The sequence below is a fragment of the Nicotiana tabacum genome, chromosome 22 (genome assembly GCF_000715075.1).
Source record: "Nicotiana tabacum cultivar K326 chromosome 22, ASM71507v2, whole genome shotgun sequence".
Taxonomy (NCBI): domain Eukaryota; kingdom Viridiplantae; phylum Streptophyta; class Magnoliopsida; order Solanales; family Solanaceae; genus Nicotiana; species Nicotiana tabacum.
The window spans coordinates 44,504,921-44,531,425 of NC_134101.1; the positions used below are offsets into that span (position 1 = coordinate 44,504,921).

Sequence of the window (26,505 nt, forward strand, 5' to 3'; positions counted from 1 at the left end):
AGTTAAACACTCCTTATACTTAATGAGTTTTTAATTGTGTGTCAACTTTAGAGGAGGGATAAAAAGATATAAATAATTACAAGAATTATATTTAATAATGCACGTATTATTATAAAGAGTATTATTTCTTGTGCAAGATATAACCTAAAAATGAGTTTTGTTTATTTTTTTGAAAAAATAGTTTAATACATGAAGGTTATAGTGATCATTTCAGTAGTTTAATCCGTACAAATAATCCTAAATTTATGGAAATATAAAAAAGATAACCAAACACTGCACAAACTAATGCTGGATTTTATACTAGTGTTAATCATACCTTGTACATGAAACCAAATCAGCCAAAGGCTGTCGCATTTCGTTTCACCGGATTTTTCTCCTAAATTTTACTTTTCAACCTCCAAAAAAATCTCTCCTAAATATATTTTATGAAATGGAAAAAATAAAGAAAATAAAAAGGCTATTTTATTTTGCCCAATAAAGGAGAGAGACTACAACGACTTTGACAACTTCCTTCCTCCAACCGCCCGCGCACCCCCGACTCCCGCGAGAAAAATAACGCTCTCTCTCTCTCACACACACAAGCCATTACTAAGTGAGAGAATAGTGTACGCGCGCGTGACTATAAAAACCACTAAAAAAAAACCCTTTCATTTCTCTCTCTAAAACCCCCACTCGAACTCGATCAAAACCATTCCCAAACAAACACTCTCTTCTTTCTCACTCACTCTTGTTCATAGATTACATATACGTATAGCCATCCGTACATAGATTATATACATACAATATATATTTGTATAGTTATTTGTATTTATAAGTTAATTTAAAGGACAATGGAGAGGTACAGTGGGAACCAACCAATGGAGGGTGCTCCGGTATCGGAATGGACTTCTCCCGGCGGCGATACTGGGCTCGAAGGCGAGTATACTCTTACCTGCATTTCAATTTCGGACCAATTAGTATCAGTTCGTATAATGTGGACTGTATTTGAGTCATATATTATTTATGGGTAATGCAGAGGCTATGTGGCAGTTGTCGGTGGGAAGTGGGTCAGAATCGTACCCTGAACGGCCCAACGAGGCCGATTGTATTTATTATTTGAGGACGGGCTTCTGTGGCTATGGCTCTCGCTGTCGGTTCAATCATCCTCCCGATCGTAATTTGGTATTTTCTCTTCTTTACTTCCAATTAATTAGGGTTTATTTCAAGGTGTTTATGCTTAATGTACCTGATCAACTTGATTTACTTTCTCACTGTCCAATTCAGCTTGATCTTCTAATATATCAGGTTTTTAAAATCTTCATTAGTGATGTCTATTTTATATCCTTGAAAGTTATAGTCTGAAAGATCTTTCCTTTTTTGTACATTTTGTACTTTAGTCAGCAGAAAAGATTCGAAATTTCATGGATGTAAGTTAATGATAGGTTATGGGAGCTGCGAGAGCTATCGGAGGAGGAGAAGAAAAATACCCCGAAAGAGTGGGTCAACCTGTTTGCCAGGTAGTTTCCTTAAATGTGATGATATCAGTTTCGGAATTTGGTGTTCATTTAATGATCAAATTCGAGAGTGAATATGTGTTTTCTGGATTTGACTCTCTTAGTGCAATAACTTTGTTTTACTTTTTTGATGAACATGTACTATTTGGACTCCCGTTTTGTTAACCAAGATTTGTGCTTTTACTTCTTATTGGATCTCTATTATGCTGAATGGTAGCTTATGTTGTCCTAGCATCTAGTAACTTATCCTATTTGTGCTCCCATTTCGTTAACCAAGATTTGTGCTTTTCCTACTTATTGGATCTCTAGTAGGAGTATGCTGAATGGTAGCTTATGTTGTCCTAGCATCTAGTAACTTATCCTATTTGTGCTCCCATTTCGTTAACCAAGATTTGTGCTTTTCCTACTTATTGGATCTCTAGTAGGAGTATGCTAATAGGCAGCTTATGTTGTCCTAGCATATAGTAACTTATCCACAGAAAAAAAAAGTAAGTTGTCCTAGCATCTACTATGCTATTTATGATGTTGATCATGCTGATATGTGCTTATGTTCTTGTTCCTTTTGGTCTTTGGAAATATACTGTTGAATTGGGATACCGATAACTATTTTAGTTTAAATAACCGGATTTAGTTTCTACTTTCTACCGTTGGTTGCTAGTTTCGAGCTTCTGTTGGAGGAAATGCTTCAAAGAGTTTCTATCTCACCATGATTCATCTGTTCACTTGGCTGTCTAGAATGTTATCTGTTGGAGAAATTTTGTTGTTGTACTTTTAGGATTAAATAATCAAAGGAAAAAATGAAAATGGTTTTGTCTGCTACAATATTCCCTCGCTTATCTTCGTATTATTTGATCTATCAAGTGTACCTATTCTATTCCAAGCTATGACTCACATTAAAAGGTTGTTTAAAAATTTGATCTGCTGCTAATTCACCCAAGTGATTGTTGAATATGGAAACTGTCGGTCAGCTAAGCTAGATGGTTTTTTGTCCTTTTTGGAAACTTTTCAAAACCTTTGTGTATAAGGCTCTTATTGTTCACTGTTATAACGCTAGTTTTTGCTGATTATGATTTACAGTACTATATGAGGACGGGGATGTGTAAATTTGGTGTTTCCTGCAAATATCACCATCCAAGGCAGGGAGGTGGATCTCCAGCCCTGATGACACATAACATTTATGGATACCCGCTGCGACCGGTCTGCCTTCTTTTCATGTTCATTTAGTTCCTTCTGTTTCCTTGTTTTGTTATCTTCCGTTCCTTTGTGTTTTTGTTCTTTTTCCTTGTCTCCTTGGAAAAGTTTGACCATTGACGTATCTTTCTGATTTGGCTCTTTGTGTTCCTGGCACAGGGTGAAAAGGAATGTTTGTTCTATATGAAAACTGGGCAGTGTAAATTTGGCATCACTTGTAAATTTCACCATCCACAGCCAGCAGGTGTGCAAGTGCCAACATCAGCAGCTAGACCTGGAGCTTTTCCTTTGCCAGCGGCTGTTCCCCCACCAGCCACTTATCCAGCAGTGCAATCTCCTTATGTTCAATCAGCTCAACAATATGGAGTGGTTGCTGGCAACTGGCCGTTTGTGCGGCCTACTCTGCTTCCAGGTTCCTATGGCACATACGGTCCTATGCTTTTCCCCCCTGGGATGGTTCCTGTGCCGGGTTGGACTCCTTATCCGGTAGGTATATTATGAGTGTTTTTTGCAGCTGTTGATGTAGACCTTTCCTGAAAGGCACTGTTTATTTCCTGAGTATTAAATTATATGGTGCAGGCATCTGCTAGTCAAGTGCCCTCCCTAACTACTCAGCCTGCTGCTGGAGCAGGTCCAGTTTATGGGCTTACGCAACTATCTGCATCAGCACCTGCCTACATGGGACCGTACACGTCTCTTACTGCTTCTATAGGTCCTTCAGGCAGCATCCAGAAGGAACATGCATTCCCAGAAAGGCCTGGGCAACCTGAATGTCAGTATTACATAAAGTATGGGGATTGCAAATTTGGATCTTCATGTAGATACCATCATCCACCTGAGTGGAGTGGACCAAAATCAGGTTTTATCCTCAGTGCCATGGGTCTTCCTCTTCGTCCTGTAAGCAACTTGGCTTTCAATCTTTAGATTGAGATTCTTCATTGCAAGTTTATGCTTCATTCTTTTGGTCTTGCTTGCAAGTTAATTAGATTATAACAGGTCATCAGCCAACATTTGTCAGCCTTTCTAAGTGCAAATTTGCAATTTCCTGTTCTATTGGAAAAAATATTGACAATGTGATGATAGCTAAATTCTGCTCCTCCTCTTTGATCTCCTGTAGGCAGTTGGGGCTTCATTTCTTTTCTTTCATTTTTCTGTTGTTGAAATATATAGAGCATGCACGTTCTGGCAGAGATGATAGCAAGAGTGCTCTGTCGATCTCTCCTAGCATTTTTATTGTGTTATATATAACACTTTTCTTGATTCATGTTTCCTGAGTAATGCTGATTTTCCGATTAGCACCTGTTTCATTTGAATTTTTTAAACTAGTGTTGTGGCCACCCCCCCCCCCCCCCCCCCCCCACAAAAAAAAAAAAAAAAAAAAAAAAAAAAAAAAAAAAAAAACTCATCCTAAATTTTTAGAGAAGCTAAATCTATTCGAGATTTGGCTATTGTACATGATGTAGATGCAATTTTTGATTCTGCACAACCTGTAATTATGCCTTGTCGCATTGGCTTAGTGTAAGTACTTTTAAACTTTGTGATTACTTGTTAAAAAGAATCTATTCGAGAAGCTATGAAACAACAGCAAAAACAGCTATGCCTCAATTGCAAGCTAGTTAGTATGTGAATCCTCACCATTCATTTCGCTTCAGTTGGACCATTTCATTCCAATATTTAATAATTTTGGGTTCTGTAACACTAAGTAAAAAGACTTCCAGCAAATATTGGACCTAATGTAAGCATACCAAACATCTTAAGCATTAATTTGCCTATATCGATCTTCTGCTCTCATTATTCTATTTTTTCGCGAAGTATGTACGGATTCGAGAGATTACAGGTCTTTTGAGACAATTTCTCCCTTGATCTTAGGTCTAGCTGGTCCGTTACACTTTCAATCATCATGGCTTCACTCTAGAGGCGGGTACATTTGTAGGTGTACATAGGACTTACCCAGATCATCTCTTTCTTTCATTTTATCCTCTATGTGTGTTGCTTGCACCTTCTATTGGAGGTGATCATTCGGATCTTGTATGGTGCACATCCATTTATAGGTGTACATAGGATATAACCAAATCATCTCAAGCGACCTTCACTCGTCTTATTCTCTGTGTGTGTTGCTTGCACGTTCTGTCGGAGGTGATCATTCTGATATTGTCTAATTTATATGATTGCACTTTCATCTTAACATCCAAATGATAACATCCATAGTTCTATTATAATCATTCTTGTGGAAACTGTAGCTATATGCTTAGGAAATCCAACTGAACTTAGGTGTTGAATAATACTTTGATCTTTTTAGGGTTTTCCATCTAATTTTTGTACTAAAGCATTCTCTATGATGGGAGTACTTTTGTCTCTACCACCTTTTTCTCCATAGCAGTGGAATATGGAAAAGAGGGCAGCGAACTCCATTATTTAATGAATAACATTAAATCAATTTAATATGTTGTCAGTGTTATTTAGCATGAAGTAGTGTCCTAACTGTTATGATAAATTCAAGTGAAAAAAGTAATTTTTATTTTCAATACATCTTTCTTGAAATTTAAGAAACCTTTGTCAATTAGCTATTAGGAATGCTATCTTTGCAGTGGTCTGTTTCACACACAGCTGCATGGCTTTTGTCACCATTTACGGCCTCTACGTGCCATCTCCTAGGTTGCATGGAACTTCGCAAATTTTCTTTGACAAATTAATCTTAGGATTCTGAAGTTGAGTTGGAGTATTTTAAATGTTCTTCCAAGTCAAAGTCATCCACTTCCTAGTTAATGACACAGCTGTCTAATAACTTAATACTACATTTTCAGTCAGAAACTTGTGCATCTTTTGGATGCTTAAAAATTATAGAAAACGTGGTAGAGATTTAAAATATTCTCTGTATTGCCGTGGTCTCATGATGTTTATCTATACAAATACTTGTTCAAGTGCAGAAAAAAGTGGTTAAACTTGTATATTGTTCATAAGCAAATAGAATACAGTGCAAGCTGCTAAATTTCATCCTTATTCGCCAGGCGCTATTTCTGACATCAAAGGGCTTTTCACCTCAACTGGAGCCTTGTAAATATGTGATATTATCTGAAGTTTGAGTTGTTAGTTACTATTGTACACTTAAAAATTGCTGTGACACATTTACTGGCACCCTTGCTATGAACAGTATACTTTACTGCTGATGCCTGTGGATGGTGAGAAATGCTTGGTTCCTGCTCTATTCTTATGCTTATTTTTGTTCGTTGTGTTGGAAAGTCAACATTTTAGCTTTTTCCACATGTCAACTTGGATTATGGACTAAATTTGAATGCCTTGCTTATCGGTGATTAAAGAACATATTTCTTGACTTTATGATGCCATATCATCATCCTTTTTATGTTATTCATGCATCCATTGAGATCTGCGCATTGCCAAGTTGATGTTGCGTTCTGGTTCTATTTGTGTGAAGTGATTCCTAGTAGTACATTGATCTTTTGGCAAGATTCATCCAGTAGTTAATCATCAGCTATCTGGTGATCAGTTCCATGAATGACCGTGCTAATATAGTAGTTTGACTAGTTTCTAAGCTTATTGCATGAGCCAGGAATTGATGTATCTTTTGATTTACTTCTGTGTAGTATATCTTAAACACTTTTGTTTCTTACCGAGGTGTATTAATTTTTTTAACAGAGTGAATTGTATGCTTTAATATTAACTGTGCCGTGCTCAGACTGGAAGATCATTCTTTTTGGGCTCTCTTAATTGTTCTTAGGGTGCACCAATTTGCTCTCACTATTCACAAAATGGAGTGTGCAAATTTGGACCTTCTTGCAAGTTTGACCATCCAATGGGAATAAGCTATAGTCCCTCGGCATCTTCTCTCGTTGATATGCCGGTTGCGCCTTACCCTGTCGGATCTTCTGTTGGTACTTTGGCTCCATCATCCTCATCCTCAGATTTGAAGCCTGAACTTGTATCTGGATCCACCAAGGATGGCTTCTCTACCCAAACGTCTTCTATGAGCTCTTCAAGCGGTTCAGTTGGTTCAATGTTCTCAAAGGGTGGTCCTGTTTCTCATTCTGGTGTTCAACAGTCTATACAGAATTCTACCTCTTCCAGTGGCAGCAGCAGTACAGGTCGCGATGGTGAGGCTCAAACATCAAGTTGAGAGAAAAGATTGAGAAATCACATTTTTTTACTGCTGAATGATCATGAACAAGGATTCCATTTTTGGTGCTAGCCTTTCTTAGGAGGCTTTTATCTTAGTCATCTTGGTTCCTCCCATTCACATCTAGCACACACTCTAGTTCTGTCTTTCTGTGTTCATATAATCACCACATGGCTCACCTTTTCCATCTAGCACACACTCTAGTTCTGTCATTTTGTGTTCATATAATCACCACATGGCTCACCTTCTCCATTTTTGCCCATTTTGAATAAGTGTATTCCATCTTTCAGAGGTCCAACAACCCTCAATGGAGGCCTGTACTAGGTTTCCGAATAACTAGTAACAAAAACCACCTTCCTTTTTAGATGTCCTTTTTTGGACCTTGTTGTGGTTATTTATGTTGTAGTCTTTTAGGGAACCAAAAAAAATCCTGCCGTGTCATTCTCCTTCCAATTGGACTGTCTTCACTCCTGTCCTATTTGGTCCCTTTTAAAACTAGGGACAAGCTCCAACTTGACTATAGGAATGAATACCTTGGTCTTGTTGTTTTGGTGTGGGACTTTCTTGTGAAGAAAACAGCTGATTCACAGATTCCGAGCAAGGTAAATGTATTGCTGCCTTTATGGGATCTACCTGATACTTTATGTTGTGATATGGGAAATCACCCAATTTTTTTTCTTTTATAATAATATTTAACACCAAATACAGCAAAATTTCCAAGGGAAAACCTCGACTTTGTAAGAATTCAATTTCTGTTTATATCAAATTCACACTCATCACTGTCACTATGATATTATTTATCGGTTATGATTTCCCCTGTGAGTGCTGTCAACGATTACTGTTTAGAGTGCCCTTAAAAATAAATATGAGGTTCCATTGATTACCTGAGTTACAAAGTTGAGGTTCTACAGTGCTTAAAGCTAACAAAACCAAGGAGGAAAACAAGTCATAGCCCAATAAAATGAACTAAATGACATCAGGTCTGAGGTCAAGAGTGTTGTTGTAACTAGAGTCGTGAGATTGAATATTTCTCCTAAAATCTAGACCTTTCCAATCTAAGCGACTGATTGACTTGTGATCTATTCTCTGCACGATTGTGGCATGTCCTTTTCTGCCCAAAGAAACTGGAATCTTAGTAGCTTAGCAAAATGCTATAGATTTAAGCATGTTTTTTTGGTTGATAATGTTTTGGACTTTCCCTATAACGAAATTTCTCTATTATCCGCCTTCTTGTTTGCTGGATTTCAATTTTGTTTTGGTTTAGTTGAGCTTTCTTCTCAGCAAGTGTCGTATTTTAGGGCAATGTCGAATTATGACCAGGAATATCAATATCTGATGGCAGTAGGAGTTTTCTTTAGAGTCAAAATAACAAACTCAACTTTCTTTTTAGCTTTGCATTACTGTTATTTTTGTTTCAACTAGTAGCAATCTAATATAACATGCATTTCACACATCACTTTCTACTACATAATCGCTAAAAACATTCAAAACTACTATTAGCATTCTCTTTCTTTTGTTGAAATTAATTAGCCAAACTCTGATAGTAGTGACATATACAGAAAAATAGTAGTAGTTGTACATTAATTCAAGAAAATCAATCTTCTATGTAACTCAAAAGTAATGTAGGAGTAGACTGCACTACTCCACTTTCGAGTTTTGCACGTTATGATATATACCGCATTACATTTCTTATCACCATCAACGTCAGACTGTGCACGGTAAATTCTTTAAAAAGAATATGACATAAAACTAAAATATTGGAACTCAAACATAGCGGGTAAGTCTCTATGAGAGAACCTAAAAACTCTCAAACAATGCTTCTGAGTTCCAAGGAATAAAGGTGATAAAATGAGAAACGCCATACCTTTAGCTGGAGTCAGTTAAATATTGCTGCTGCTTTTGTAATTAGTAGCAAAGGGCCAAATCAGAGAAGATGAGTGCAGAGCGAGGAGGTCCTTTAGTAGCAAAGGCCCAAAATTCCTTCTAAGGCCTTTTGGACAAAAATTAAAGTATTAGAGCAACAAAATTTAAATTTAAAAGAAGTATTTGAGGTTGAAGTTATAGAAGAGTATTTAAAAATTAATATCGTTCATGAATTTAACTTAGAAAAAGGTTGAGAGTTTTGACAGTGAAAACCATTATTTCAATTTCAATACTTCCAATCTCAAATCTCCGTTTCAAGTTGAAGTTGGAAAACCAAATCGTAAACTAACATTGATTTGCAAAGGTTGAGAGTTTTGAAAGTGAAAATCATTATTTTTGAAAAATAGGCAAACGTGAAATCTTTAGTGAATTGCAAAGACCCCTCTGGTGATTGGTTTATGATCTTGTTGTGTCAATTTTAGTGTGGAATTGTTTATGGTATCAAAATTTAGCAATACAATGATTTTAACCTCCATAAGTTAATCAAAATTTAGTAATACAATGATATTAACCTCAACATAACTTATGCGAAATTTAATATAGAAAACTAAACAATGTATTAATTACACAAAATTATCAGTATCAATTTTGCAACAAGTTTAAAATTTGTTTTATTTGAGATTGTATTTACTTTATCTCCCGTTAACACCTCTCCAACAATGAGCATTTCACAAAAGAGTCCCACCCTCTACAATTTCTGTTTGAAAAGCCACCTTTTATCGGCCACGGTGAACTACCACAGAAGGTCTTTTCTCTTTCAAATGAGAACTTACGAATGATGGAAAATCTGGGAATACTAGCTCCACACTGCCTACCCTTACTTCTGAAACTTGAGTGTGCACCAAAGGCAGATGCAGAACGCAATAGCCTTGTGGCAGTTAAACAAATAAGACATTGAAGACTACTCATTTGGGGGCACGATCAAAATATTGCCAATATCTCTTCAGACTGAGCCCCATGTAACAGCAACAGACGAAAGCCTTATAAGCTCCAAAGAGATGAACACCAATGACACTTGGATTAAACAATGCAGAAATCTAATTTTGGCATTTCAAATTTCTCCAGCCTCTCATATTAATGGGCAGGATTGCTAATCACACAGGTGTGATGTTTTTCTTCATGTCTTTGACTTCACAAATCACATGAATATGCAGAACAGAAATGCTATCCCTGCCTACACAAAGCCAAGGCTGCAAGATTCCATGCTTATCCACCAAGGAACAGCGCATAATGGGCTCTCTTCAACAAATCTAGCTGGTTCTTGAGGAAGAAAAATTGATGGCTTGCTCTTCCATTCGCCACAAGAATTCAGATTCCAACAACATCATTATAGCCATTGTCAGATGACTGTGCTGCATCTCAACCTTTATCCATCTCAATCCATTGTTACTCTAGGATTGCAGCCAATGTATCAATGACTGGTACTACTGAATTAGTCCAAGGGCTTGTACTCCACCACAATATCATATGTTTGCATAGACAAAGGGCTTTCTGCAAAGCACCTATAGTGAACATCATTATCTAAGTCATAGAATGCGGTACGAACAACAGCACTTTTGAGAGAGAGAGAGAGAGAGAGAGAGAGCAAGTCCCCATTACATCCCCACCCTAAAGAGAGAGAGATCTAGAGCCTCAAAAATTTTTCAGACAAAATTTCTTATTAAAACGAATGAAGCCAAAAAGCAAAAAACACATTAAAACGACAGGAAAAAGGAATGGCATTACCTGAAAATAGCTACAAAAGAGCAATTATATAACAAAGGGGATATTTTCTCAAAAGAAGTTATATTCTCTGTTTTACTATGTTATAATTGCAGCTCAGGTATTTAGTTCCACTACCAGGATAGCAGTTTCTAATTCTAAACAGATCACTAGTAAATATAGCACTGCTGGTCTCGAACCTGGAAGAGCTATTTATTTAGAACTTATTTGCCTATAAAAGCAATAGTGAAAAATTGTTTGACAGATAAACCTTGATGAAGTTCTCCCTTTTTGTCTAAGAGATGAATTCAACGCAATGAGTTTAACACTGGCGCGTCCAACAAAATTTTCTATCTTCCAATTTCATTATATCCTAAGATGGTCAGCAATGTTCACAAATGATTGTTAAGATGGTTGACAGGAATTGACTCTCACAGCCAAACACTGGAGCAAGAAGAAAAACAACGATTTATGTCTGATGTTGATCTATTTTCAAAATAATGCCTGATGTTATTCAGAAGTTTTTTTGCCAAACAACATCAAACCTAAGGAGTTGTTTACATTACCCACAATACCGAACCAGAGCTTTGGGCGACCCTATTCTCAGCTTCAGTTACGAAAGCGAGGCATCTCATGGATGCCGATAAGAGATTAAATTAAGCAGAGAAATTACTTGGCATATTCCTTTATCTCAATGTGAGCTCGTCTGAGTGAAACTTACAAACTAGGTCCCAAGACCCCCTTTTTTTTTGTTTTTTGGGTGGAGGGTTTGTTGGGGGGGGGGGGGGGTAAAGGTGGATACTCCTGCCCTACATGCAAATCAATTTGCTTGGATAAGAATTTGAGGAATTAACCTAAATAGTCAACAACCCAACTGCTTAAACTAAAAATAAATGGTGGCTGTATAATCTATGGATATCGGCTAGGAAAAGTAAATAGTGAATGCGGCCGAATATTTGTGTAAATATCCCTAAGAATTTTCCCTCCCAAAGTCCCAATATCGACTGCAGTGTGTTCAATTCTGATACTTGGTCCTAAATGGAGAAGTATTTGTACGAGCAAAAAGATTGATTGCTATTAGAACATAGCAATTTTTTGTTAGTTTTTGAGAAATGTCATAAAATATTGACTACGGAGTGTTCAACTTGAATACTTGGCCTTCAATGGAAAAGAAAACACTTCTTTGATGAAAATTTGATTGCTATTAGAGTCATGCAATTAGTTGGTTAGTGAACACTCATTTTCATAAAGGTTTGACTAATGTATACAATAGCTTGGTTAAAGTAAAGAAGCATAGAAGTATAATGAAAGATACCTCAGTTCATGCCAAAACATTTCAGCATGTTCATGCAAGAAGGGTCGCAACGGCGCAAGAAAATCATCTCCGGCATACTGTTGTGTTGAATGTGTATTTTCGGAGATAAAAAGTGAGGTAACAACATGGACGATAATGGACGGATCTGGATCCCCCAGTATAGCCTGCAGCTCCCTTCCTATCCAAGGTTCTATTCTCTGTAACATCTTTTCTTTGGCACTCCTATTATCCATGCGCTATAAATTTAAACACCGAGTAAATATCAGAATTAAATTTAGACGTCTCAAGCGGAATCAATTAAGACAAACAACTTCTAGACATCAGGTTTATCATCAAGATAGTAGACATAATAATAGCTAAGATAGTAGACATAATAACCACAATGTCTTTAATTTATTTAGTGAAGAGCGTCAATCTATTGGTGTGAGCATACCTGCACAAGACAATATTTGGATGAAAACCGAACAGCCTGCAATCTCTCTTCATATATACTGCAACCAAAATATATCACGCTAGGTCAAACAACTAGCCATGCATTTAGGATTTTCCACGTTAATTTAGACATAATACCTGGCACGCCAGTGAATTATTCTCCTGTTAATATCATCTGAATTTGAAGCTCCAATCTGATCAAAGGATCGCCGCCTTGGGAACGGCCTCGTTCTGGAGCCAAAAGCATTCAGCTCGTCTCTCCTTCTCCTAATCGTTCAGTACAACATAAAACTCACAAATTAATACTATTTTTGGGGGATAATCCGGGCCAACTTACGGGTACTTCAAATTAGTTTTACTTTACCACTAAAAGTTAAAATTTTGGTTATGGCTGAACCTGATGGACAATTAATTAAGGATAAAAACTAACCTTTGGTCCACCAATCGATCTTTCGGCCTAGATGAGGCAAACCCTAAGTGTAATTTCTTAGTCTCGTTACGAGCTGATAATTTCTCTTTCTTAAAGGTCCCGGAGGAGAAACTGATTCTAGAGAACCATGAATCAAAGTCGGAGTTGCAGAGAGGGCATTTTCGCTTCATATGGCTCCATCTGCGGATGCAGTCGATGCAGTAGGCGTGCATACATGGGATAATAACCGCTGCTTTCCGATGGTGTAACCGGCTCAGGCATATTGGACATGATTTCCCGACTACAGCATTGACAATTCGCTTAAATCTCGAGTCCATAGGGGAAGAGACGATTTCAAATCGGGTCAATTGTTAAATCCGGCAGATTTTACTGGATTTCTTTGGCGGTTATATCACCGGCCCGGTTCTTGTTTCCTTATTTGGAAAGCTCGTCCAAGTCAAAATAAAATTAAAACTCTCCAATTCTTCACGTTAAGGGAAAAAAACCTAGAATTGACTCGGTCATGATTTTGATAAAACACTAATAGCTTTGTTGGAGTGTCTAAATGGCATGTTGAATTAGATTCAAGAATTACAATTCCATCATCATTTGTATCTTTCAATTTCAGTCATGTGTTTTACTTTAGTAAAAATAAGGTCACTCTTAATATTGGACTATATTCTCTCGCTCTCCTTTTTTACATAGAGTTTAACTCTATATTAGAGCCCGTTCTGAAGGGCTTGATGTAACTAATTTTTAAGTCAAAATGGTAAGTTATGAATTTTAACTTTTGATGTTTGATTTTGACATTTTAGTTTAAAAACAAGTGTTTAAACACTTTTTTACTTTATTTAAATACAATAAAGTAACTTAAAAGCTATTTTAACTTAACTTGAAATAAGCCAAACCAAACGGGCTTTTAAAATATAGTTACAAATAACTATTCATAATAAGTGTTAAAAATAAAGCAAACTACTTGCTGCTACAAGATGTTAATTAGTAATATACAAATAGTGTTAGAAATCTTTACATTTGTTATTGTATATATAAGATTAATCCTTATACATACACACACTTTAACTTTTCCATTTTTCATACTAAAAGTAGTACTAATTAATTAGTAGCCAAACTCTAACTAAGAGTATTATTTAAAAAATTAAAAAAACGCAAAGCATCACCGGCCATGATCCTGCGCTGGATACGTAGAAGTTTTAGGTGTTACTAAACCCACAAAGCTCCTGCGCTTTTGAGTTTTGGCTTTAAGGACCCTCGAAGATGAAGACTCATCACCTCATTTTCTCCACCCACCATTTCGCCGCCGATGAACACCGCCGGAACTGTTGGATTGCAGCCGAGATTTGAAAGCGCCGCCTCTATCTCATGGCCTCTCTGCATCTCGTCCAGCTCGTAAATCGCGGTGTTAACGCCGAGGTCAGAGAAGAGAGACTTAATAGAGTGGCTCATGCAGCAACAACTCTTGCTGAATATCACCACTGGCTTTTCAGTTACTATTCTGCTCACTCTCTCCATTCGCAAGTTCAATATATAAGCTAAGTATATATATAGATGCCAGCTCCTGTAAATATATATATACGAGTTGATTAATTTGTATTAGACTTTGAGTTTTAAGGTGAGGAGAAATGAAGGTCCAACGAGACATATATATATAGATTTCCTTGACGTCGGTACAGATTTGCTAAGGTTGCAGAAAGAATATAATCCTAGAAAAAGGGAAAGTACTAGAAGTTCGATTTAAGAATAATGTATAAGTAACATTTATTGCTCTTATTTTTTGCTCTACTTCGTAGTATTGTCAGTGCATTAGTAAATTTAATAGCACAAATGCAGATAATCCATTTCAAAAATTATTTTTCTTTTTTTGGTACTATAAAAAAAGTATAAATCCAAGTGAGTATAAAATATATAATTTGGAGCATCCTAATATATACCTTTATAAATCCCTTATCCAAAAAGTTGTATGGGAATCATATATTAGTAATTTAATATCCATTGTACGTGTAATTAATTAGTTTTTGAGATTCAATGAGAACTATAATGTGGACTTATGGGTGCAAATACAAGCTTGTCAAAGGTTGCATCGTTCATTTAAAAAGAAAAAAAGAAGCAGCAGTTAAACATGCATATATGCTTGAGAATTATCTATTTTATGTGTTCAATATAATGTGGTCGTTTCATCTCATTACTGACATATACTTCACAAGTATTTCTAATCTATATGTTCTGATGATGGTGTGCAATTATGAATATTGTTAGTAATTTCTATTCGAAAATATATTCAAAAACCAGTAGTAATGATAAAATCAAAAATGTATGTATGCGGTAAAAACCGGTTAGTCCTTCTTACGAATTGGTTTAAAAGGTAATACATTGGATCGGAGAAGCGTCTTCATAGTATCAGGTTGAGGTCCGAAGTCAGGTCACCAAGCTTCGAGCCCGAAGGACCGATCAACGTCGAGTTCGATGTTATTATCAAGCTCGAATTCAAGTCGAACTATGATGCAAAGTAAAGTTATCGAGCTTATGATTCAGATACCGACCAACACTGACCCTGAATCAATACATGGATCCGAGTCAGAATCGAGCTCGAGTCAAGATCGAGAGCTCGAGTGAAGACCAGAAACTCGAGTCAATATCGAGCTCACAGACAAGAGCCGTTGCAAACCCACCAGATGAGAGAATCCTATCAGGAATTATGGAAAAGCTATGGGTCTCCCACTATATATTTTTAATTATATCTAAAAGTAGGATCCTCCACTATAAAGAGGATGGCTACATTTCTGTAAATGAGAGTTTTTACTTACATTGTAATTCAAGCACCATATTCTCCTATATTCAAGAGTTATTCTTTTAAGCTTCCTAAATTGATTTATCTTTCTTAGTCCTAAAAATCATCTTTTTTCCAACCTTGTTTATTTTGCATTCTTTGCAATCCATATTGGATATTTCTATCTATCCTTATGATTTGTATTAAGCTATATCACATATCCTTAGAACTACGTACAAATTCAACTCTATCCGTTTTTCGGGTAAACAGTTTGGCGCCCACCGTGGAGTTAAGGATAACAATGGTTATTTGATAGCAATCTGCAAAAACACACTATTTTGCGCTTAGTGTCTTGGATTTCAGATTAGCAACGACCAACTATCAATCAAATGGCCTTACCTATCGACAACGAAGCTGGTCTTCAAGATTAGAACAACTTGACACCCAGTACCGAAAGACCACTCGTCAACGCCGTTGGAGCTCGAATCGAAGTGCCGATAGACATCAACTCGCATGTGGCCATTGAGGCGAACCTACATTCTGAACCTGAAAATAGTATTCATGGTGGCACTCAGTCTGCAGCTCGAAATACCCAAAATGTCGAGGAAAACAGCGTCGACTTGCGTATGATTTTCGAAATATTATAAGCCCAATAGGCAATAATAGCTCAGTTGCAGAGTCAAACCCAGATAATGAGTAGGCCGGAGCCCAGTCAACCTAGAGAAATCACCCCTACAACGGAACCAGCTATAGTGAAATTAAATGAGCAGGAGTCGGGGACTAATCCCGAAATTGCTAAGATGTTCGAAGAATTGATCAAGCGAATAGAATAGGGAGAAAGGAGGATCGAAGCAAACGACAAAAATGTGGAAACATAAAACTCCAGGGTTGATCATATCCCGGGGGCACCACCAATATTGAAGCGCTTAGATTCCAAAAAATTCATACAAAAACCTTTCCCCCCAAGCGCGGCTCCTAAACCGATCCCAAAGAAGTTTCGCATGCCCGAGATTCCTAAATATAACAGAATTACCGACCCTAACGAACATGTCACCTCATACACATATGCCATTAAAGAAAACGATATAGAGGATGATGAGATCGAATCCGTATTACTGAAGAAATTCGGTGAAACCCTGTCAAAGGGAGCAATGATATGGTATCATAATTTACCATCTAATTCTATCGGTTCTTTTGCTATGCTTGCGGATTCCTTCGTAAAAGCACACGCCGGGGCCATAAAAGTCGAGATCAGGAAGTCGGACCTGTTTAAAGTAAGACAGAGGGATAACGAGATGCTAAGGGAGTTCGTGTCTCGTTTTCAAATGGAACGAATGGATCTACCCCCAGTCCTAGACGATTGGGATATTCAGGCTTTCACTCAAGGTTTGAACGAACGAAGTTCGACGGCTTCATGGCGGTTGAAGCATAACCTGATCGAGTACCCAGCTATCACTTGGGCCGACGTACACAATCGGTACCAATAAAAGATTAGAGTCGAAAATGATCAGTTGGGGTCTGAACTCGCTGCTCGAAGGGATATCAATCGAGAACAAGGTCCGATCAGGGATCGATACCGACCGTATAACGGAAACCACAGAATCAATGAATCGAGACGTAAAAGCAATAAAAGAAGTGATCGAGGTCAAGGGCCTCGAGGGCTGATAAACAGAGGTGGGTTCAACAGGCCTACCGGATCTAAGGAAGCACCTCGGCTATCAGAGTATAACTTCAGCGTTGATGCATCCGCCATCGTGTCGGTTATCGGACACATCAAAGACACTGAATGGCCTCGACCCATGCAGACCGATCCTGCCCAAAGGAATCCCAATCAAATGTGTGAATATCATGGCACCCATGGCCACAGAACGGAAGATTGCAGGCAACTAAGAGATGAGGTAGCCCGGTTATACAATAAAGAGAACCTTCGAGAATTTATAAGTGACAAGGCGAAGAACCATTTCAAAAACAGGGATTTCGGAAAGCAAAACGAACAAGAATAACCACAGCACATCATCCACATGATCATCGGCGACATCGATACCCATAAAGGGTCGATGCTTAAACGCACTAAGACATCGATTATGAGAGAAAAGCGATCTCGAACTCAGGATTACGCACCCATAGGAACTTTGTCCTTCAATGATGATGCAGAAGGAGTCATACAACCTCATAACGATGCACTGGTAGTATCCGTACTTATGAATAAAACTAAAGTTAAGCGTGTGTTAATTGATCCAGGTAGCTCGGCCAACATCATTAGATCGAAGGTTGTAGAACAGCTCAGTCTACAGGACCAGGTCGTACCTGCAACCCTAGTTCTAAACGGATTCAATATGGCATGTGAAACCACCAAAGGCAAGATAATTCTGCCGATAAACGTGGCCGGAACCATCCAGGAAACGAAGTTCCACGTAATCAAAGGCGACATGAGGTACAACGCCCTTTTTGGGAGGCCATGGATCCACAACATAAGAGTTGTACCTTCGACCCTACACCAAGTTCTTAAATTCCCAACATCAGGGGGAGTCAAAACAGTGTACAGAGAACAACCGGCCGCGAGAGAAATGTTGCGGTCGAAGAAGCAATTCTGATACCCTCACCCTCATCAACAAAGGGATCGAACTCAAAAGGGGAATAAGATGCCAAATAGCAATTACAGACATTAGCTTTAACCCAACCAGAAAATCAAAAGATCGAGGTAGATGATGATCAAAGCATCCCTCGATCCTTCGTGGTTCCCGATGATTCCGATGCTACCCAATCAACGATTAAAGAATTTGAGCAACTCATACTAATCGAATATTTTCCCGAACGAAAGGTATACCTAGGAACAGGATTAACCCCCGAACTCAGGGAAAGGTTTATTCAATTTCTTATCGATAACATAGATTATTTTGCTTGGTCCCATTTAGATATAACAGGGATCCCACCGGATATAACAACGCATCGGCTAAGCCTGGACCATAAGTTCAAACCGGTGAAGCAAAAGAGAAGACCCCAGTCCGAGGTAAAACACACATTCATAAAGGACGAGGTAACTAAACTTCTTAAAATAGGGTCCATTTGGGAGGCAAAATATCCCGAATGGCTAGCCAATGTAGTTGTAGTCCCTAAAAAAGGGAACAAACTTAGAATGTGTGTAGATTATAAGGATTTAAATAAGGCATGCCCCAAAGATTCTTTTCCACTGCCTAACATCGATCGGATGATCGATGCCGCGGCCGCCCACGAGGTCCTTACTTTTCTCGATGCCTATTCCGTGTATAATCAAATCCAAATGAACCCGTAAGACTAGGAAAAGACTTCATTAGTCACCAAGTATGGAACATATTGTTATAATGTGATGCCCTTCGGGCTAAAAAATGCAAGAGCTACTTACCAACGCCTAGTAAATAAAATGTTCGAGGAACAAATAGGTAAATCAATCGAAGTTTATATTGATGACATGCTAGTTAAGTCACTGCGCACAGAGGACCATTTGACTCATTTGCAGGAAACATTCGGGATTTTAAGAAAATACAACATGAAGCTCAACACCGAGAAATGTGCTTTCGGGGTCAGTTTGGGCAAGTTCCTCGGCTTCATGGTATCAAATCGGGGGATCGAGATTAACCCCGATAAAATCAAGGCCATCGAAGACATCGCCATCATGGACAGTGTAAAAGTCGTGCAGAGGCTAACGGGGTGGATTGCTGCCTTAGACCGATTCATTTCGAGGTCGTCAGATCGGAGCCACAAATTTTTCTCTCTACTCAAAAAGAAGAACGATTTCGCTTGGACCCCGGAATGCCAACAGGCATTAGAGGGATTAAAATGATATCTATCGAGCCCACCACTGCTTCATACTCCAAAAACAGACGAAAAATTTTGCCTGTACTTGGTAGTATCGGAAATCACGGTAAGTGGTGTCCTAGTTCGAGAAGAGCAAGGTACGCAATTTTCCGTTTATTATGTAAGTCGACCTTAGGAGAAGCAGAAACTAGATATCCACACTTATAAAAATTGGCACTTGCATTGATAAGTGCCTCTAGAAAGTTAAGACCGTACTTTCAATGTCACCCCATATGCGTGTTGACCATTTACCCACTCCGTAATATTTTGCATAAGCCCGAACTGTCAGGCCGATTGGCCAAATGGGCCGTCGAACTCAGTGGGTACGACATCGAATATCAATTCCGTACGACCATCAAGTCTCAAATTTTAGCAGACTTCGTGACCGATTTCACGCCGACCCTCGTACCCGAAATTAAAAAAGAACTCTTATTGAAATCGGGTACGTCATCGGGGGTATGGACCCTTTTTACGGATGGGGCTTCGAACGTGAAAGGGTCAGGGCTAGGCATCATTTAAAAGCCACCCACGGGTAACACTATTAGGCAATCTATCTCGAGCTAGCTAAAAGCTTGGGAGCAGAAGTCATTGAAGCCAAGTGTGACTCTTTGCTGGTGGTAAATCAAGTAAACAAAACCTTCGAAGTTCGAGAAGATAGAATGCAAAGGTATTTGGACAAACTGCAGGTCACTTTGCACCATTTCAAAGAATGGACTTTACAGGATGTTCAACGAGAACAAAACAGTGAGGCTGATGCACTTACAAATTTGAAATCATCGGTTGAGGAAGGCGAGATAAGCTCGGGGACTGTCGTTCAACTCTCGAGATCCGTAATCAAAGAAGGTCATGCCGAGATAAATTCTACAAGCTTAACCTGGGATTGGAGGAATAAGTATATTAAATACTTAAAGAATGGAAAGCTCCCATCGGACCCTAAAAATTTGAGGGCCCTACGAACCAAAGCTGCTCGATTCGCATTAACTACAGATGGAACGTTATACCGAAGGACATTAGATGGACCATTGGCTGTATGCTTAGGTCCAAGAGACGCCGACTACATCTTACGTGAGGTGCACAAGGGCGCTTATGGAAATCACTCTAGTGCCAATTCATTAGTCTGAAAAATAATCAGGGCAGGGTACTATTGGATCGATATGGACAAAGATGCAAAGGAGTTTGTTTGAAAATGTGACAAATGTCAAAGGTTTGCACCAATGATCCATCAGCTCGGAGAGCAACTTCACTCAGTCCTATCCCCATGGCCATTCATGAAATAGGGAATGGATATCGTCGGCCCTCTGCCATCGGCCCCAGGTAAAGCTAAGTTCATTTTATTTATGACTCACTATTTCTCTAAATCGGTTGAAGCAAAAGCGTTCGTAAAAGTAAGAGAGAAAGAGGTTATAGACTTTATTTGGGATCATATCGTATGTCGATTCGGGATACCCACCGAAATAGTGTGTGACAATGGGAAACAGTTTGTTGGAAGCAAAGTGACAAAATTCCTCGAAGAACACAAAATAAAAAGATATTATCAACACCGTATCACCACAGGGGGAACGGACAGGTTGAATTAACTAACAAAACTATCATTCAAAACCTAAAGAAGAGGCTGAACGACACTAAGGGAAAATGGAGAGAAATCCTACCCGAAGTTCTTTGGGCATATCGAACAACATCAAAATCTAGTACATGGGCAATCTCGTTCTCCTTAGTATATGGATCTGAAGCCTTGATTCCAGTCGAAGTCGGGGAACCCAGTGCCAGGTTTTGATATACAACAAAAAAGTCAAATAACGAGGCTATGAACACTAGCTTCGAACTATCGGATGAAAAACGAGAAGCTGCCCTCGTCCAATTGGCCGCCCAAAAGCAGCGAATCGAAAGATACTATAATCGAAGCACCAAGCTTCTCCATTTTAAACTCGGGGACTTAGTGCTAAGGAAAGTCACCCTCAATACACGAAATCCAAACGAAGCAAAACTAGGACCGAGATTTACCCACATCTTATATCCACGAAAAGTTTCCTCAATTTCAAAATTTATTATGCAAACAGGCTTAAGGGCTGATTACTACCCCTTAAATCGGGGACTGCCAACCGAAAATCAATGAAGCCCAAGGGCTACACCGACTCGAGTTCGAGAAAGCACTCACTCAACTACTAAGCCTACGGGCTACTCTTATCTTGAGTTCGAGAAATCACTCACTCTACCATTTAGCCTACGTGCTACATTATTTCGAGTTCGAAATCACTCACTCGACAATTAAGCCTACGGGCTATATTACTTCGAGTTCGAAATCACTCACTCGACTATTAAGCCTATGGGCTATATTACTTCGAGTTCGAGCAAGCACTCACTCGACTACTAAGCCTACGGGCTACTCTTATCTTGAGTTTGAGAAATCACTCACTCAACCATTAAAGCCTACGGACTACATTACTTTGAGTTTGAAATCACTCACTCAACCATTAAGACTACGAGCTATATTACTTCAAGTTTGAACAAGGCACTCATTCGAATACTAAAGCCTACGGGCTACTCTTATCTTGAGTTCGAGAAATCATTCACTCAATCATTAAGCCTACGGGCTACGTTACTTTGAGTTCGAGCAAGGCACTCACTCGAATACTAAACCTACGGGCTACTCCTATCTTGAGTTCGAGAAATCACTCGCTCAATCATTAAGCCTACGGGCTACATTACTTCGAGTTCGAAAACGCTCATTCAGATATAAAGGCTACAAAGTCCGAATTCGATCGAATTGCCTAAAGCCTTATGAAAATATTCATAAGGCATGGATAAAATGAAATCTTCACAAGACAAAAAAATAAAACAGAGGCAAGACAGGAAAAGAAAAGATATTTGTATATATTTACAAGATCATTTACATGATTGTTTGCAACATCCGAAATAGAAACTAAGGGAATACGTTTCTTGGTTATCCCCAGGGGCTGTCTCTTCTCCATTGGGATCCTCTCCGCTCTCGGACCCGCTCTTGCTCCCACCACCATCATCATCATCGTCATCATCAGAAACTAAGGTTTCAACATCGGTTTCGAGCTCTTTAGCCCTTTTTATCTCTTCAGTGAGGTCGAAACCTCGAGCATAGATCTCCTCGAGGGCATCCCTCCGAGATCGGCACTCAGCAAGCTCAGTAATCCAACCGAACCTCGAGCTCCTCTATTCTTCTTACTTGAACCGAGCTTTTCTCCTTCATACTTTGAAGCTGGTTTTCAACCGATGATAATTGGGCTCGAGCAGCCTCTTTCTCTGCAGCAAAGCAGTTCATACCATCTTTCCACTTCAAGGACTCCGCTTATATCACATCGACCTCCTCACAGAGTTTCCCGATCATCTCAATTTTCTGTTGTAGCTGTGAGACCGAAAAATTAGCCACCGTTCCGGTATCAAGCCCATAGGCTTTTAAAAGTGTCATTACCTGCTCAGACTGATCGGTCTGATCTTGGTGAGCCTTGGCCAACTCAGCTTGGATATCTTTGATTTACTCTCCTCTTTGCCCTAAGAGGATTTTAAGAGAGTTCCTCTCCTCTGTGACCCGTTGAATACCGGTATCGAACCGATGCAGCTCAGCTCGAGACCGAGAACTCTCTTCTAGATAAACCACCACATCCTGTGAAGAAAGAAAAAAAGAAGTTAGGAAAGAATAGCAAAACATAAAAAATAAAGAGATTTAAGAGCTTACTCGATTCAGAGCTAGCTGCGCTTCACATAAAAAGCCTGACACATCACTAGGGCCAGGAGCGTCCTCGGCCCCCATAAACAGATCATGGAAAGGGTCCTCCCCTTCGTGAGACCCGCTTATCTCGAGGGTCCCCAAATCTTGGGCTTACCGAATAGACCCTCCAGAAAAGGCAGGGAGAGTGGGCGAATCTCCAATTACTATTGCCCCAGGCGACTCGCTTGGGGCGTTCTCCTCAGTTATGAGAGCTTCAAGACCGGCCCCTTTCGATGTAACCACCATTTGTTGACTTCGGTAGGAAGCATCCTTGATCTCTAATGACTCGGGAACCTTTCCTGAACCTTCCTCCGATATCACCTCGGTCCGAGGCGGAGCCTTATGAATCATCATCGATTCAGCCGCCTTTGGGGCATCAGTGCTTTTCTTCATTGGGGCCACCAACGGGGACCCGTCGTTTTCTTCTTCTTCTTCTTCTTCTTCTTCTTCTTCTTCTTTATCCATTAGATGCAGAGCTGATTCTACAGTCAAATGAATGGTATTCGTCTTCGGCTTACGAGCCGTCCTCTTTTTCGATTTTGGATCTTCGGTAACGGAGACCCTTTTTCCTCTTATTTTCCTTCAACGGCTTTGGGACAGAGGCCGTAGCCTCTTCCTCGACGGACAGGGGCCTCAAAACCGTATCTTTGTCCACACCTACATACAGGAAAATTTATTAAAAGTATATAGAAAGCATCTCGTTCGAACTACCAAAAAATACGAGAAAAGGGCTTACCATGATTCTTGGACTCCCATCGGCCCTTTGACAAGTCACGCCATGAGCTCTCGGCGTATGTGGAGGTCAAAGCCAGATCCCGTACCCAGTTCTTGAGATCAGGAACTGCGCTGGTATCCAGGGAACCGCTATATCACAAAAAAAGGGATATCGATGAGAAAAGAAATGAAAAGGCAAAATAGTAGGAGATAACAACAGAATTACACTTACGCTTCATGTTCCACTCCTCGGGAAAAGGCATCTTTTCAGTCAGAATTAGGTCTGAAGTCCTTACTCGGACGAGCATGCCTATTCAGCCTCGATCCATGTCCTCATCTATGCTCGAGAACAGAGCCTTGGTAGCTCGATGCTGAAGTTTTATTAACCCTCCCCGAAAAAGGCGAGGACGGTATAATCAGATGAGATGATCGAGGGTGAAAGGCATCCCCTCAATTTTGTTCACAAAGTATCAGATCAAAACAATGATCCGCCAAAAAGAAGGATGAATCTGGCCTAGGGTTATCAGGTATTTACGACAAAAATCTATGATAACAGGATCGAGGGGACCCAACGTGAAAGGGTAAGTGTACACACTTAAAAACCCTTTCACGTGAGTAGTAATGTCCTTTTCGGGAGACGGTACTACCACTTCTTTTTTCCCCCAGTTACAATCTTTTTTTATCTGCTCGATATACCCACGGGTTTTCGAATAAATATATCTTGATACGGGCTCACATCGACCGGGAATCGGCGAACCTTTATCGAGTTTGAAATTGAAGGTAAGAACACACGCCGCCGGAACGCACTCCTCAGCCCGTGGATCCGTCGGTGTTTTGTCGGCGGCAGATTGGGAAGAAGAAGATTTCTCTTTTTGGGGGACTGTTTTTGATGTCTTCACCATATCTGGATTTAGAGAAGGTCATAAAGATTTGGTGGTTTTTAAGAAGAATTTTGTAGAAAAGAACCACAGATCTATGAATGAACTCAGAAGAGACGAAAAGGAACTTAGAAAATTTGGAAGATTAAAGACGTAAAAGTGATAAATGGTGAAAGGAAGGGCTATTTATCGATTGAAGAAATGGCGATTCAATATCATCGGTGGCCGACCACCGTTTGACATGCATTAAATGCCTTGAAAAACTAAGCCAACGGGATAGCTATCACGAGCATCCTGATCGAGCCTAATGTGAACGTCGGCTTATATCTGATCGAGCCATTGTAAAATCATGTCGTTTCTCGCTACATCCTTCTAGAGAAACGAGGGGACTATCTGTATACGGTAAAAACCGGTTAGTCCTTCTTACGAACTGGTTTAAATTGTAATACATTGGATTAGAGAAGCGTCTTCATAGTATCAGGTTGAGGTCCGAAGTCAGGTCACCAAGCTTCGAGCCCGAAGGACCAATCAACGCCGAGCTCGATGTTATTATCAAGCTCAAAACCAAGTCGAACTATGATGCAAAGTAAAGTTATTGAGCTTATGATTCAAAGATCGACCAACACTAACCCCTAATCAATACAGGGATCCGAGTCAGAATCAAGCTCGAGTCAAGATCGAGAGCTCGAGTCAAGATCAGAAACTCGAGTTAATATCGAGCTCACAAATAAGAGTCATTGCAAACCCACCAGATGAGAGAATCCTGACAGGAATTATAAAAAATCTAAATTATCATGGGTCTCCCACTATGTATTTTTAATTATATCTAAAAGTAGGATCCTTCACTATAAAGAGGATGGCTACATTTTTGTAAATGAGAGTTTTTGCCTAGATTGTAATTCAAGCACCATATTCTCTTATATTCAAGAGTTATTCCTTTAGGCTTCCTAAATTGATTTATCTTGCTTAGTCCTAAAAATCATCTTTTTTCCAACCTTGTTTACTTTGCATTCTTTGCAATCCATATTGGATATTTCTATCTATCCTTACAATTTGCATTAAGCTATATCACATATCTTTAGAACTACGTACAAATTCAACTCTATCTATTTTTTAGGTAAATATTGGGAGCAGAAGTCATTAAAGCCAAGTTTTACTCTTTGCTGGTGGTAAATCAAGTAAACAAAACCCTTGAAGTTCGAGAAGATAGAATGCAAAGATATTTGGACAAACTGCACGTCACTTTGCACCATTTCAAAGAATGGACTTTACAGCATGTTCCACGAGAACAAAACAGTGAGGCCGATGCACTTGTAAATTTGGGATCATCGGTCGAGGAAGGCGAGATAAGCTCGGGGACTGTCGTTCAACTCTCGAGATTCGTAATCGAAGAAGGTCATGCCGAGATAAATTCTACAAGCTTAATCTAGGATTGGAGGAATAAGTATATTGAATACTTAAAGAATGGAAAGCTCCCATTGGACCCTAAATATTCGAGGGCCCTACGAACCAAAGCTGCTCGATTCACATTAACTGCAGATGGAACATTATACCGAAGGACATTAGATAGACCATTGGCAGTATGCTTAGGTCCAGGAGATGCCAGCTACGTCTTACGTGAGGTGCACGAGGGCACTTGTGGAAATCACTCTGGTGCCGATTCATTAGTCCGAAAAATAATCAAGGCAGGGTACTATTGGATCGATATGGACAAAGATGCAAAGGAGTTTGTTCGAAAATGTGACAAATGTCAAAGGTTTGCACCAATGATCCATCAGCCCGGAGAGCAACTTCACTCAGTCCTATCCCCATGGCCATTCATGAAATGGGGAATGGATATCGTCGTTTCTCTGCCATCGGCCCCAGGTAAAGTTAAGTTCATTTTATTTATGACTGAATATTTCTTTAAATGGGTTGAAGCACAGGCGTTCGTGAAAGTAAGAGAGAAATAGGTTATAG

At 39.3% G+C, this 26,505-nt stretch overlaps 3 protein-coding genes across 4 annotated transcripts; 1 reads left to right on the forward strand and 2 right to left on the reverse strand.

Moving 5' to 3' along the window:
• Window positions 1-584: 584 nt before the first annotated feature.
• LOC107799547 (zinc finger CCCH domain-containing protein 58) lies at window positions 585-7,609 on the forward strand. Its single transcript, XM_016622675.2, has 7 exons — window positions 585-915; window positions 1,016-1,161; window positions 1,422-1,496; window positions 2,571-2,690; window positions 2,844-3,170; window positions 3,264-3,581; window positions 6,421-7,609. The coding sequence occupies exons 1-7, from the start codon at window positions 831-833 to the stop codon at window positions 6,814-6,816; spliced, it is 1,467 nt and encodes a 488-aa protein (XP_016478161.1). The 5' UTR covers window positions 585-830; the 3' UTR covers window positions 6,817-7,609.
• A 1,640-nt stretch (window positions 7,610-9,249) lies between these two features.
• LOC107799545 (uncharacterized) lies at window positions 9,250-14,329 on the reverse strand. 2 transcript variants are annotated; one of them, XM_016622673.2, is made up of 5 exons: window positions 12,618-14,329; window positions 12,326-12,454; window positions 12,189-12,246; window positions 11,756-11,991; window positions 9,250-10,230 (listed from the first exon to the last, which is right to left on the reverse strand). In XM_016622673.2, exons 1-5 carry the CDS (start codon window positions 12,932-12,934, stop codon window positions 10,203-10,205), a joined length of 768 nt encoding a protein of 255 aa, XP_016478159.1. In that variant the 5' UTR covers window positions 12,935-14,329; the 3' UTR covers window positions 9,250-10,202. The 2 variants fall into 2 exon arrangements, with proteins under 2 accessions (XP_016478159.1, XP_016478158.1); XM_016622672.2 differs by having other exon boundaries at window positions 9,250-10,241.
• LOC107799546 (monothiol glutaredoxin-S3-like) lies at window positions 13,818-14,126 on the reverse strand. Its single transcript, XM_016622674.2, has one exon. The coding sequence runs from the start codon at window positions 14,124-14,126 to the stop codon at window positions 13,818-13,820; it is 309 nt and encodes a 102-aa protein (XP_016478160.1).
• Window positions 14,330-26,505: the final 12,176 nt, after the last annotated feature.